We start from the raw sequence: 15,334 nt of genomic DNA on the forward strand, positions 1-15,334 counted from the left end.
AAACCTCCTGGCATCGTCTTCCTCATGTGGCTCCCAGCCAATCAGATCCGCGCTCCGTGTGCTAATTGAGAGCCCCGTTCGGCTGCAGAAACAGGAAATCAATAAGAGATCATCTGGTTGGCTGCATCCTGCCCCCGAGCGCTCCCTTGCCTCGTCTGATTTAAAGCTTGTGTACAGGATACACAATGCACTACGCACTTCTCACAACATGAGGAAGTGGACTGTATTGTTGCGCTGACAGCACGTATCCTTTCTGAAGTCTTTTAAGGGGGCTAGCCATACAACAGGAAGATAAATGTGTCACAAATAGTGTCTTTTGCAGAGAAAAGTGTGTAGATTTCCAGTGGTTTAGTATGTTTTACCACACGGCAGCAACAGAACCAATGTTGTAATATGTTGATGAAGCTTCTGGATGCTTACCAGTCTTTTGGAGTTACTAAAAAAGTATGTTTTATTGTTTTCCAAATTCATTTCTTTCCATTATTTATTTTTTTTATTCTGTTTTTTGACTTTGTACTCGGCTGCACGGTGTTCGAGTGGTTAGCGCACAGGCCTCACAGCTCTGAGACCCAAGTTCAATTCCACCCTCAACCATCTCTGTGCGGAGTTTGCATATTCTCCCCTTGCATGCATGGGTTTTCTCCGCGTACTCCGATTTCCTCCCACATTCCAAAAACATGCTAGGTTAATTAGCGACTCCAAATTGTCCATAGGTATGAATGTGAGTGTGAATGGTTGTTTGTCTATATGTGCCCTGTGATTGGCTGGCCACCAGTCCAGGGTGTACCCCGCCTCTCGTCCGAAGACAGCTGGGATAGGCTCCAGCACCTCCTGCGACCCTCGTGAGGATAAGCGGTAGAAAATGAATGACTTTTTACTCTTATCTTAGCAGCATAGAGTTTTCACTTTTTTATCAAAAAAATGTCTGCCAAATTAAATGCCAAAACCCCGACATTTATTGATGAAATACATCAATGGCCAATTTTGCTCAGTATATTGGAAACAGATGTAGCTTGGCTAACTTTTCTAATGCACACACAGCCCCTCTAGCATGATCTATGCTAACTAACAAAGTTTAGCACTAACTACTAACTAAGCTAACTTCACTAGCTTCCATTCACGCGTTGTAAGGGATGAGATTCAACGTTTTTTCTTGACATGTTTAGTTCAGGAGGGAACGGGATCGAGTTTGTAATAAGATTGCGCCAAGATTGGGTGGTCCTACAGGGAAATACTTCCCCACACATACGTTCCTGTTCCTCAGGATAGGACAATATGTCTGTTTCTGTGAGATTGCAGGCTTAATAGTAGATTCATTTTTTATTGACCAATACTGCAATTCAAATTAATTGGAAATTGGAAATGATTGGTCACTAGTCAATGTTTTCTGACCAGGTGTAAATTACAGACCTTTGTGGTTATTTGCTTTTGTTGACTATAGTTCCCAATCCTGAAAGTCAAACCGTTTTTGACAGTTTTTCCCATTTTAAAGTTTTAACAAAAACTGACACGCTTGGAAAGTCTGCCGTGGGGACTGCCAACTGCTGCGGTTTTGTTCGACCACAAAGTACAATTCCGCTTCTCTAGTGAGGCTGCCACCAGGGAACTCTTCCTCTGTGGCATCTCCATCCTGAAGGGAGGTTGGACATTCCTCAAGAGACGCGTCTGGGTTTTCCAGCAGCCCATATCTCCTGCAAACAGGCCTCTGTGAACGGTTTGAGGGGTTTAATCGTTAACATTATTCACCGGATTGTTATATACTTTTGAATGCGTTAATGCTATAGATGACCTTACGTTCGGCTTTTAACTGTCGTGACAAAGTCCTGTCAAATTACGCCAGGTTTCAAAGAAAGATGGAACTTTTTGATTGGACTTCAAGGGGAGCACCTGTGACCTCCAATAAGTGCGGTGAAATAGATTTTGTAATAGTTTAGTTGAAACTAAATCAAAGTTACCAAAGTCCTTTCAGAGTTTTTAACCTTGTGTTTTTCCTGCTTTCGTTATTGTTGGTATGCAAGATCCGTATCCTCATTGTCGTCCTAGCAGAAACGGTGTGTAGTACAGAGGCATTAAAAACTCCAGCGTTATTTTCAAGTGATTACTTAGCAGTGGGTCACGGAATCCAAACGGTATACTAAATAGGGTGAAATGCTAGCGCAGAGGTTGATTAAAGTGGCTATTGTTATTCTACCTCTGTTGTAATTATTTTCTCATTGTCCTGCCGCAGATAGATTTAATGTGGCAAATTTCAAGTGCCTTAATTAGCATATTTTACCCCAAGTGCCCAAGCCTATTTAGTGTTTAATTTTTTTTCAGTATTTAAAATACTTCAGCTAAATGATTAGTTATGCGCACGTCTATTCTCAAGAAAGTATTGTGATTGTAGAGTTGGATTGTTAGTTAATTACGACGGCAGAGAGTTCTCTTTACAAGTTGTCTTAGCGCCAGTTGACCTTTTGTATGGAAATGTCACCTATGACGCACTTATAAGGAAGTACACGCTTGTTGGTGGTATATTCCTTTTTTTAAGGAGGAATTTTATGCAGGTGGTCCTCGTTGTGTGGTTACAATAATTTATTTCAAACTTAATTGTGTTCTATCAACATGAGACTTGTGCAGACTCCCTACACATGCAACTAAGCTACCCTCAACACTGGACTGGACTGTTGCCAGGATAAAGGTGCTATTTTAATGTTGAGGAGGCGATCGATCAACAATGACAAAAATAATACAAGCTACAGTATCCTACAGTATCCTTGAACATGTTAAATGGTAATGGTGATGGTTTAATTTCATTTGAACATGCATCAGATTACAATTGAGTGCATTCACAGTTCCACATGTCCAAAAGGAGTAGGAAGAAGCAAAGCTTATTAAATCCTACCCCTCCATCTGGTACTTTTACAATCAGTAACTGTTACATTTGTTCACTTCCTGCTTTCCACAATACAGTTTTTTTTATTTTTAAAATTTTTTTTAAATGTTTTGTCTCGTACCGAAGTAAGATGTGATATGACCATACAATGACATTATGTGTACCATAGTAACTGTCCATATAGTGATGTATGATGTATAGTGACATATAGTGATGTATAGCACACCATGACTGGTTCAAGACTCTTTATCCTTGTATTTAGCAAACATCAACTGCTTGTATTGTTTCTTGAATTGGCTCATCGTTGTGCATTGTTTGAGGTCCTTACTCAATCCATTCCATAGTTTGATTCCACATACTGAAATGCTATGGCTTTTTAACGTAGTCCTAGCATAGAAGTGTTTCAAACGTAGTTCTTCCCTGAGATCATATTTCTCCTCTCTTGTAGAGAAGTATTGGATGACATTTTTAGCTAATTGGTAATTTTTAGCCTTATGCATTATTTTAGCTGTTTGAAGATGAACTATGTCAGCAAGTTTAAGTATTTGTGATTTTAGAAATAAGGAGTTAGTATGTTCTCTGTAGGCAGCATTATGAATTATCCTTACTGACCTTTTTTGCAGTACATTTAGCGAGTGAAGATTGCTTTTATAGTTAGTACCCCATATTTCCACACAATAAGTAAGATATGGTAGAACCAGAGAGCAATAAAGAGTGTGGAGTGATTTCTGATTGAGAACAAATTTTGCTTTGTTCAATACTGAAATATTTCTGGCCACCTTATGTTGTATATTTGTAATATGAGGTTTCCAGCTCATATTTTCATGTATTGTGATCCCCAGAAATGTATTTTCCTTCACCCTTTCAATGTCTACACCATCTATCTATGTATTTGCTGGTGCGTGTCCTGTCTGCTGTTACCAAACAGCACGATTTTAGTTTTACTTATGTTTAAAGGATCTGCTCCTATGAAAGCAACAGTAATAACTAAGCAGCATATTTTATTGTAATTATTCTTATGTTCTTTGTGTTCTTAATTTAGCTATGAGTTCTGACTACAATTTGACAGCGGAAGTCGTTTTTCCCATCTGTGTAAAAGATTATTAGAAAATGTCTGGGTTTTTCCTTGTCTCTGTCACCAGAGTGATTTCTCATGTGGGGCTTAGTAAAGAAATGAATGCTGTAAAAACCTGATGTCCGCTATGTTTGTAGAGTGTGTTCCGTTCCTTTTCCTCGCAAGGAGGGTACCGGTACTGTTTTATTGCTCTTGTAAAACCAGATCAGTTTAGGTGAAGCACTAAAATGAAACGTATTTACCTCTGCCGTTTACTGCAGGCTCATGTTTACAAACTATGCCACACAAGATGCCATCTTTTCTCCAGCTTCTCACAGACGGAGGGTAAGGGGGGCGGGGGGACCCACCAGGCGGTTTAAATGAGAGTGGCGCGGGGGGGGATTACGTGGCCTCTAACAGGGTTTTGGCTCCAACATTAAGGTTAAAACCCTTTTCTATTACTGAGATCTGTGCCGCTGTTGCCCCCGCCAGCCCCTCAGCTCACAACTCCTTGGCCCCGTCGTGTTTGCAGGTTCAGTGCCTCGCTGCGAGGTCATTCTGTCAGGCCATCCCCTGCTCAGCGGAGGGTGACCAGGGACCAGAGGGGATGGCTGCCGTCCAGACTCCGACTCAATCCCCTCCCCAGCCTCCACCCACTCTTCCTGGTCCCTCTCTCTCCAGAGCTAAAAAATCGATACAGGCGTCTCCGCGTTTAAGAAGCCACTCAAGAGGCGGACGAGCACCTTCTCTGTCCCGAAGGCTGATTCTCTCAGCTTAGGGCTTTGATTGGCGTCCCCGAGATGCGAGGCGCTGACCCACAGCTGTCCCATTAGCAGAGGGTTAATGCTGAGATTGCCACTGAGCAAATAAAGGAACTCTGTGTGGGGCTATTTTGATAGAGTGCCAATCCTCTCTGTGACCCGCACTCGCATCTCTGATGTATTTGGGCTTTTAGGGGGCTTGGTTGCGTTAGTGGGGGGAGGCCTGTTGTGTCCAAGCGGGGCACACTTGCAGCATAAACGGAGTGAACTTCCTGTGGAACTTCTGCTACGGCGCGGGGAGTTTGAAGCTGCTGGAATATTTGAGTCATCGCCGAAGCCCACAAAGCCCTCCCTCTTCTTCCTCTCGTTCACTCCTCTGTTGCTCACTTTTGAGTTTGGAGTGAAGGAGGGTGTGGCATGTTGTTAGGCTTTCTGTGAGTCATTTTGAGAAGTTACTGTAACTTTAGAGACCCAATTCACTCCACAATCCATGCGTTCTTTAGAAACACACTCATCCTAAATCATCCCTCGAGAGGCGTCGAAGAGTTGATTATTCTGTATTTCGGCTACAGGAGGAGCATTTAATTTTAGCACACTGCCAAATTCCACATAAGAGTGTCTGAACTTTGAGTGACAGAAGGAGGCGGGGCTTCACCAAGAGTGACTTGCACCTCTTTCTCAACGTTATTCCCGTAAGAGGTGGAAAACATGGTTTGAAGCCATTTTTTTCCACCTGTGCATTTCACGCAGAACCCAGCAAAACAAGGTATTTTCACATCTGTGTCCGCTTTCACATGGCAACATGCAGAAACATGCGGGTTCCTTTTCTGTGGCCCCTTACCCTTCTCCTTGACGTAAATGCTCCACTCTGATTTCAAATCAACCTTGACAATAAAAGTGAAAGTTGAAATTATTACATTAAATTCAGATCAAGGACCCTCCAATTCTCTCTTCCGTTGCCATTGTTCACTTGAGGTGGAAGCTTTCAAGTGAAATGCACAATCCTGTTCAACATATTTAATATATAGGTAGTCACCGTTAATGATAGATAATGTAAGATGATTGATGAACAGATTGAATCAGAGCTACTCTTTAGCCAGTCACAGCACACTAAAAAAAGGTGGTACATCATTGCTGTACATTTTACCTTTTATGTCAGTATGAATAGGCTGCACGGCGGTGCTCAACACAATTGAGCTTCCCAAAAATGCCCACTCTTGTAAGGAATAAAGTCTTTTAAAAAACTTTATTGCAAGAAAAACCTCACAAAACATATATAATATATTTGAATATATAAAATGTATTTATATATAATGTAATTTATATATATAATATATATTAAAGGGTTAATTTTAAGAATTAAATTTAAGAATAAAATCAGTTAATTAATTTATGGGTTAGTTTTTTTTTAGTTTTACAATAACTAAATCTTTTTTTCAAGAGTCAACTCATAATTTTAAGATAAAAAATTATGAGTAATTTTTATATGACTAAATTCTCATTTTTTTACAAGAAAAAAGTAATCCCCCCCGAGAATTAACTTTAATTAGTTATTGAATAGGCGGCACGCGCAGACCTCACAGCTAGGAGACCAGGGTTCAATTCCACCCTCTGGCATCTCTGTGTGGAGTTTGCATGTTCTCCCCATGCATGTGTGGGTTTTCTCCGGGTACTCCGGTTTCCTCCCACATTCCAAAAACATGCTAGGTTAATTTGCGACTCCAAATTGTCAATAGGTATGAATGTGAGTGTGAATGGTTGTTTGTCAATATGTGCCCTGTGATTGGGCACTGTGAGTGTACCCCGCCTCTCGCCCCAAGACAGCTGGGATAGGCACCCCTGTGACCCTTGAGAGGATAAGCGGTAGAAAATGAATGAATAAGTATAAATTATCACTTGCTCATGGTGGTTTAGATGTGTTCTCTGTAGAGTAACTGCCTATTTTGGGAGGAAAAAAAATGTGTGTCTTTGAATTTGCGGTGCCTTGGCTGCTGACTTGCGAATGTCCACAGAACAGGAATAAAGGGGGGAAAAGGAGGAAAAATGCCACTTTTGCATGTTGCATGAAAGGGGCTGCAGAGAGCCTTGCTTTGTCAATTTAAGGTCTATAGCAGCTACAGTCAAATGTAATTAAGCAGAACAACACCCCCTGCCCCCCCCTCTCTGTCAGCAGCAAAATTTGAAAATGAGCAAATCCCAGACGCCCTGCTTCTCGCTTTTGTTGGTTGGGGGTATCAGAAATAGCATGGAGTCCTCTTCTATAAGAAGGGACAACAAAATGAAAACCTTTTCGTGTTTTCAATGAGATGCAAGCCTTGACAGCTAATCGAGGCAGGGTCATTGTCGCTGACGAGCAGGTAATTCAGCTATCATCATCATCTCAGCACTTCCATTATCATCATCATTATTTCATCTCAGACAAATTAGGAACATTGTTGGTTAAACTGACGTGGTCGGTTGTTTTCTTTTTTTTCCCTCTGTATTTACAGTGCTAAGATGCTTTTATTGTGAAAACACGAAATTAAATACACTCTGCTTCTTCCTACTCCTTATTTGTACATGTTAGATTGAAGTGTAGACATGTGATGTACTTTTTTATATGTTTAACATAAACCAAACCATTAGCATTTTCCAGCCTGTGCATCCTTGCGTATAAGAAAGGAAGTCCTTGTCCTCAAGTTTAGAAGGTCAAATGGTAAACACAGCTTTGATACGCCAAAGGAACATTTCAATCAGAGCCCTTTTGTAATAGCATTGGTTGTGCTATATATTCCTCTCGCATAATTCCCCTGGTTTTGCGTCTATAAATACGGACAGGGGGGAGATGTATAATTTCTAATGAGAAAATATATCCCTTTGGATTGAAAGGCGGACTCCTATTTGTTAGGAGGAGAGATGATACCTCGGGCTGTTTTGGTGATGGTGCCAGGGAGGACTCTGGCTAGGTCATTGCACATTTGACAAATTAGCATTTCAATCATGGAGGTACACGCGCAGCCGAGCGGAAAATATACACGCTTTCCTAATGTGCCGCACAAAAGATAAACAAAACACCGGAATTAGCATTTCCCAGCGACCTGCTGTGTGGAACTTCCATTCAAAAGTCTTTGCATTGTGTAATCACGGCTATTAGGAGATGAATACCTGTTTATTTGGTTGACATGATGTGACATTTGAATAACTGTATGCTCTCCATGACGGGCGTTCTAATAAGTCTTGACAAACACTTTTCATTCCGGTGTCTCGGGGGCATTAATATTAAAAAATGGCTGTTATTCACCAGCTGCCCGCAAATGAGTATCTTCACGTTGACCCTTTGCAACCTCTTTGTTAGATCGTCCTTGCCTATTTCGGAATCCGTGTTTGTACAGCTGTGTGCCAGGACGCCACATGCATGCGTATTCACTGTGTCTTCTGGGTGCAATTTCCACCTTCCTCCTGTAGGACCTATTTTGGACGAAAAACCGAGGTGTTTATACGCTCACTTTTACATACGGAGCCATCCGTGCACCCGCCACCCCCGCCCTCCCGGCACTCGGTCCCTGTGTGGCGGCGCTGCTGAAGACTCGGTGACAAATGGCAATTATATTTGTGTGTTCTTCATGAATCCATCAAACACTGGCCTTTTAAAAATGCTCCCCAGATATTCCAGCCTGTCAGCTAGTGGTAGCGGCGACCAAATTGGGATGCTGCTGCTGCTTAGGCAGTCAAGAAGCACTCAACCCCCCCCCCTCCCCCCACCCCCCCGACCCGCCTCTAGTTTCCCCCTGTGATGTGTGTGACAGCGTGTGTAGGGGAATACCATGTTTTATTCAACTACAAATGTACACTCTCAACAGTTGTTGATGCGCTAGAAATAGGGCGGTTACAAGTCCAATTTGAGGCGTATTTGTGTGTGTGTGTATGTGTGTGTGTGTGCGTGCGTGTTCTTTTTAATGCATCCTGTCAGTTTTGGTGCATTCAGTTATCTCTGCCACGGTGTAGCGAGAGGACAACTTTTAAAGATGCTCATCCAATTTTGATGCATATTTTCTACAGTTTTGCACCAGTCACTCCTTATCGCTCTTAAATATTACACACCTTTTTGGATACAGACACTATTAACTCATTTAAGGAGTTATGCAACTGGCTTAGAATTGACTAGAATCTGTATATTCAGCTATAAGATATGGTACACATTTCACATTAATAGCTGCAAATAGCTATTTCACATAACTCGTAGCTCTGCGATATCTTTTTCACACCTTATCCCATTGAAGCACATTGTCTGTGTGTATGCAGCATCACAGGCTCTAATATCGATCCAAACTTGAAACCGTGAAACAGCATGAAGCGGTTGTTCTCTTGGAAGTGTTTCAGAATGTCACAGTACATGTTTGAATTCATGTTTGCCCTCTGTGAACCACAGCTCTCCGGTGTTGACAGCACTTATGCAGCCTCAGACCGTGACACTCCCACCACCAATTACCAGAGGGGGGAGAAAGTCAGTATTTGCAACAAGTCAACTCAAGTCAGATGCTTGAATGTCCTTATAAGTCATAAGCACAGTTATAAAAATACAATGAACTGGCGCAAATGAAATTATCCTCAGTAGCATGCTGACACATCCTGGTGTCAATCAGCTTTCCAGCAGTCTGACGCTCACAGAAATGTAATGGTAATGGTAATGGTTTTATTTCATTTGAACATGCATCAGATTGAATGCATCACATAATCAGTTCACAGTTCCACATGTCCAAAAGGAGTAGGAAGAAGCAAAGCTTATTAAATCCTACCTCTCCATCTGGTACTTTTACAATCAGTAACTGTTACATTTGTTCACTTCCTGCTTTCCATAATACAGTTTAAGTTTTTTTTTTTTTTATTAATGTACCTCGTACCGAAGTACGAGGTGATATGACCATACAATGACATTATATGTACCATAGTAACTGTCAATATAGTGATATATTTATAGCACATCATGACTGGTTTAAGACTCGTCATTCAAACATCAAACAGCAAACATTAGCAGTTGATGTTTGCTAAATACGAGGATGACGAGTCTTAAACCAGTCATGATGTATTGTTTCTTGAATTGGCTCATCATTGTGCATTGTTTGAGGTTTTTTTGAAATGTTTTGAGTGCATTGTTTGAAATGTAAGCTGCACCCTTGTTTTTAAATCTGATTGGACTTTAACAGATGCTTTCAAGGAGGGAGATTCTGTGGGAAAATCACTTTTCTTAACGGAAATGACATAATAGCCATCATGTTAGTTGAGTACTTTGAATGGGGACACATTTTACTCACTCACTGTTTTCATGTCATTTCACTAAAATCAGAATCAGGCCCAAATCATTCAGTTCCACGTCCAAGTCGAGTTGCAAAGTCGTTAATGATATTGTCAAGTTGAGTCCAAGTCATTTAAAATTGAGACGTGGGTCTGACTCGAATCCAAGTTGGGTGATTTAAGTCCACACCACTGCCAAACTACCATCCTCATCTCAGTACTCACTTGTGTTGCCAGCTTCGGGCAGTTTCAGTGGATAGTAACTATACCGCACTACAAGATGTACACTGACTACTCTACCATATTTATGTTCATCTCTATAAAACTGTACGATAAAAGAAATGCTTCCATTTTAGGGGTTTAGTGACACACATGAGATTCCAGATGATGCTGATTCCATTTCCAGCTGCTTCCACACTTTAAAGTTTTACCTAACTTAGAGCTTAGCGCACTTCCAGCACACTCATTATTTTTTCATTTGTCGAACGGCGACTGCGCACGTCCATCATTGCCATCCTTGACAGTATCATCATTAGCATGATCAATGGTTATGCATATTATATGATGCATTGTGTCTATTCATCTTTTCTTCATCTGGGTTAAAAATAAAGTCGAAAACCTGCCGCGACTCTCTCTTTTATGGCTTTGGCGGTTCTTCGGGAAGACCATTAGTTTCGGCGGTCCCCTTTAACAACTATTTCTACTTTGGGTAAATTGAAACTTTCACTTCCTGGACAGGCAAGATAATTATACCTGCCAGTGTGCTTTGGCATCTTTGCGAATGAGCGTGTTTATGCGCGTGTGGCGAGCCGCAATGGGAGAAAAACCACTCTGCTGGTATGCTTGATTCCAGTGAAGATCCACTGGAACAGTAGTTCTCAATGTATTGGAATGGCGGCTTTAAATGGCTTTACATTTGGATTACACTATATGGTAGACATGACAAATAAGCTATTTAAGATGAAAATAATACTCCTGGGCTGCATGGCGGGCGAGCGGTTGTAGCGCTCAGTCTTCAATTCAGGGTTCAATTCCACCCTCGGCCATCTCTGTGTGCAGTTTGCATGTTCTCCCCGTGCATGCGTGGGTTTTCTCCAGGTACTCCGATTTCCTCCCACATTCCAAAAACATGCTAGGTTAATTGGCCACTCCAAATTGTCCATAGGTATGAATGTGAGTGTGAATGGTTGTTTGTCTATATGTGCCCTGTGATTGGCTGATGACCAGTCCATGAATGAATGATTAAATCTCCTGCTTGTGTGTCACAGTAAATGTGTTCCTACTCTTGTGTTCTCTACTCACCATCTTAGATTTCACAAAGAGCTTCGGAAATATACTTTTAAAGAGTTTTAGAAGAAGAGCGTAGAGTGACAACACATGTATTTGTCATTCATCCATGCTTTTTGTAGTCCAAGCAGACCCAGAACCATCTCTCAAACGGTCCCGACCCGCATGTTTGCTGCACTCCATGTTGGGGGTGACTCAAAGCGGGCCCAAGAATGAATCATCCTTGAGTGTGTTGATGAGGAAGGGTTGCCGAGCGTAATGAGTGATGGAAAGAGACTGCAGCTGTGAAACCACAACAGCTGTAACCTCTTGTTAATACTTCACTCTCTCCACCCTCCATATTGTCGTGGACAGCCATTGTGTCTCGGAAAAGAAGCAGAAAAATCCATCAAATACCTCGTTAATCACTGCGTGCAAAGTTCTTCATTGTAGGGAAGCCCCATCCTTGTATGACTTTTGATTTTGGAGTAAGTTAGTGAAGACTTTACTGTTATTTTCTCTCCCTGTTAGGAAATATTTACAGGAAGTGAACTGCCTATGCTTGGATTAAATCCTTGTTGAATTGTGCAAGTGTGAACGTGTGTAACTGAGCATGTTCAATGATTGTTGTGGTATTTGTTCATGAAAGGAATGAGGAACAGCCTAAATGTGTTTAATTGCTTTGTTTTACATTCATGTCCGGTTTCCCCCTGTGTGATGTATCGTTAAATTTACATTCCCACACTCTTAATTGTTGCATGGAAATAAGCTCTCAAGCACTTTTTCTTAGTTTGGACGAAACTCTCTTCAGGGATGCTCCATAAAGTAGCTCAATTAGGAGGAGTTGTGAACGACTGGAGGTAAAGAAAGTGGAGACTGGTGGTGGTGGGTGGTGGGGGGTTACATGCACTCTGATGTACAGGGGTGGAGGTAACCCAGGAGGAACTCCCAGTGGAGCTGAATGTGCAGATGCTCCTCACGGCGAGATCTTTTGCTCACTCTCATCCCGTCTTATCAGCTTGAGCTTGACTGAGGCCACCTGAGCGTTAAAGTAAAGGAGATCATTACGGTTGCCGCTATTTTGTGTCTCTGTCTTTTTTATCCCCACCCCTCCATGTATTAATCTCGCGCTCCTTCGTCTTCACTCGGCTGCCTACAGCGGCGGCTTTTGTGATCCCGTCGCCACGTCGCTCTGCTTCTTCCTGTCATCCTGGCTCCGAAATGTTTGCCATGTGATCAATATCGCAAGGTTTGCCGAGAACCAACAGATGAAGTTAGTTTCACCCGACAGAGTGCTGACAAAGTTATTGCTCACGTTCACCGCTGTCGCAGTAAAAGGAAACTTTTTTTTTTAACTAACTGAAGAACGCAAGTACATTTGTCTTGGTGTTCAATATGTATATGCAAAAAAAAACCAAGTTTTGGTGGGGTCTGCAATTGATCATTAGCTTGTTCATTCATTTTCTACTGCTTTTTCCTCACAAGGGTCGCGGGGGTGCTGTGAAAAGCCAAAAACATACCACTTCCACACTATTTGAGAGGATAACTTTTTTCCACTCTATCATGTCAGACATGCTATGACTGACATGATGCATGACCTCATGCAGTTCATTCATTCATTCATTTTCTAGCGTTTATCCTCACAAGGGTCGCTGGGGGTGCTGGAGCCTATCCCAGCTGTCTTTGGGCAAGAGGTGGGGTACACCCTGGACTGGTTGCCAGCCAATCAGAGGGCACATATAGACAAACAACCATTCACACTCACATTCATACCTATGGAGAATTTGGAGTTGCAATGATTAGCTTGTAATATTGAAAATAACAATTGTTGCCATGGTTACCCTGCTACTGTACTTTCAATTGCACTTGAATTGTTTGAGTGATGGATGCGTTTATGTTTACTTTCAGCTCAACCTCACGCCGATAAAAGCCCAACTGGCAAACCAGGTGACCTCACCACCAGCAAATGCATGTGTGCCAACGGCGGGAGAACGACATCAGCATCAGCAGCACCGACCACCAAGCAGCCGTCCACGCCGGTTTCGCAGAGGATGCAGCGAAAGTTGAGGTCGAGTCTGTCTGTGGACAGCGATAGCAGCCGACCCAGCAAGGGGAGCTCAATGGGATCGCAGAAACAGCCTTTACCAGAAGGTGGGTGGTTAAACTGGTAGGATAGAAATACTAAAACCGACTAACCACTAACAGCTTTATGCAGCTTGCATTTTACTCATAATTTATCTCTTCATTCCAAAACGGAACACGTTTTTGTGTGGGATTGTTGAGTCATGGTCATTTGAAACTTTTTCAAAGATCCTGACGGTTATGGATCATAAAAGTCAAGTGGTAGACCCCAAGAAATGACACCGGCACTGACCCGGATGAATCAATCGGCTGCTTCAGAAAGGTTTTAAGATGAAAAAATGGGATGAGATGGGAGAGACAGTAACGACGAGCGATTGTGAGGTCGGATTTTTTTTTGAGGAGGCATTTTTGTGATGTAAAAGTATTACACTTTTCAACACACATTGTTGTGAGAAGCCAAACTCCTAACTTAAGTGGTCCCAGCACCTAATTGGGGGGGTAAGTCATTGTCAAAAAATCCCTTTTAATATCATGTATTCTTATTATTGTATTCAAAGTTTAATGACCATGTAATAATAATAATAACAATAATAATAATAACAACAATAAAATCAATAACAATAACAACAACAAAAACAACAACAATAATAATAACAATAACACCAATAAAATAATAACAATAATAACACAAATAAAAATAACAATAATAATAATAACAATAATAAAAATAATAACAATAATAAAAATAAAAAATAATATACTGTACAATTAAAATAAATCCAATATGAAATCTGAAAATAAAAATAGCAAGGCAGCAGCAAAAAAAAATTAAAACAAAGGTATTGATAATACATATGTACCCCGTCTCACCTTTTAATTGTGGAATGCATGACCACTCTTCTTTATTGTGCCCCTATGGTGTTTTTGCTTCGGGGCACCCTCACCGGGGAGGCCGTCGCTTAGTTACGTGTGGGGCCGAGGTGAGTGTAGTAATGACTGGTCCTGTTCCTGTCTGCGGAGATAGGTGTGACCGCCTAACGAGGGCAGAGAGTGCGGGGTGCCCATTAAAAGTCGTGACCAGCCTTCCTCTGGGCCCCTCACACCTCTCTGGACCCTCCCGCCCTGCATCCCGCCATGCCAGACCGCCTGGGCCCTCATTAATACGCCGCACATTGCGACCTTCATCTGCATCTCACATGCGTTTATGAAGCATCAGTGCACGCATCCATCTTGAGGTTGCTGATTTATAACAGGCAGATTGAGTTGTGTGTTTACATGAAGGGGAAAAGTAGGCGGCCTGATCTTTATTTGATGATTTGCCACACTTGAATTATGCATCAGGTGGAGTACAACTTGTGCATCTTGCAGAGCTGTTGGACACGAGTCGTAATTGGTAAAGCGGGTGGGAGAAGGTGGGGGAGTGAAATAAATATAAAAAAACGCCAGCAGCTCAACAAGTCTTCCTTATTACGGCTTTTGTGTTGACTGCTTTCCAGATGCCAGCTCTTGGCACCAATATGCTTGAGTATTTATTTCCCTGCGGAAGAAAAAAAAAAAAAAGAAAAGCCAAGCTGTTGTGTTTGAGTGTTTACACGGATTAACATAATCTGTTTGCCTGTGAAATTAGCCTCCTAAACAGGCCGTCTGAATACAGGACATATAAAAGGCGTGAGCTACAAGGATCTAGCTCCAGGGATTCCCTGTGTTCTTTGGCAAGCGTGATAACACATCAGGGGTTTCCAAGGGGTTCTTCACGAGCGCCGCTTTTGTTCGGGTTGGATCCTGACATGATGCTTTAGCTTAATTGCGTGTGCGCCATCCACAAAGGTCCTCAAGCTGTGTTCGTTGTTTACAGCTAGGTGGCGAATGTCAGCTCTATTGACTGACTTCAGTGCAGCGTTCAAGAAAACCGGTGAACTTGTACACATTTTTCATACATGGTGACGGCTCGCAAACACTGGGGTTACATTTCTATAATATTATTAGGGCAAATGATTAAATATTTCAGCAATTTAATCACAGTTT

General features: G+C 41.9%; 1 protein-coding gene across 2 annotated transcripts in view; it reads left to right on the plus strand.

Moving 5' to 3' along the window:
- Positions 1 to 15,334, plus strand: part of mdfic (MyoD family inhibitor domain containing) — a 134,777-nt gene that overhangs the window by 4,658 nt on the left and 114,785 nt on the right. For both annotated transcript variants that reach the window (XM_058077321.2, XM_058077320.2), the window contains exon 5: positions 13,136 to 13,378. In XM_058077321.2, the coding sequence (XP_057933304.2) occupies positions 13,136 to 13,378 (243 nt within the window). The remainder of the gene's footprint in view (positions 1 to 13,135; positions 13,379 to 15,334) is intronic.

The sequence above is a fragment of the Doryrhamphus excisus genome, linkage group LG2 (genome assembly GCF_037039965.1).
Source record: "Doryrhamphus excisus strain RoL-2023G ecotype Guam linkage group LG2, RoL_Dexc_Guam_v1.1, whole genome shotgun sequence".
Taxonomy (NCBI): Eukaryota; Metazoa; Chordata; class Actinopteri; order Syngnathiformes; family Syngnathidae; genus Doryrhamphus; species Doryrhamphus excisus.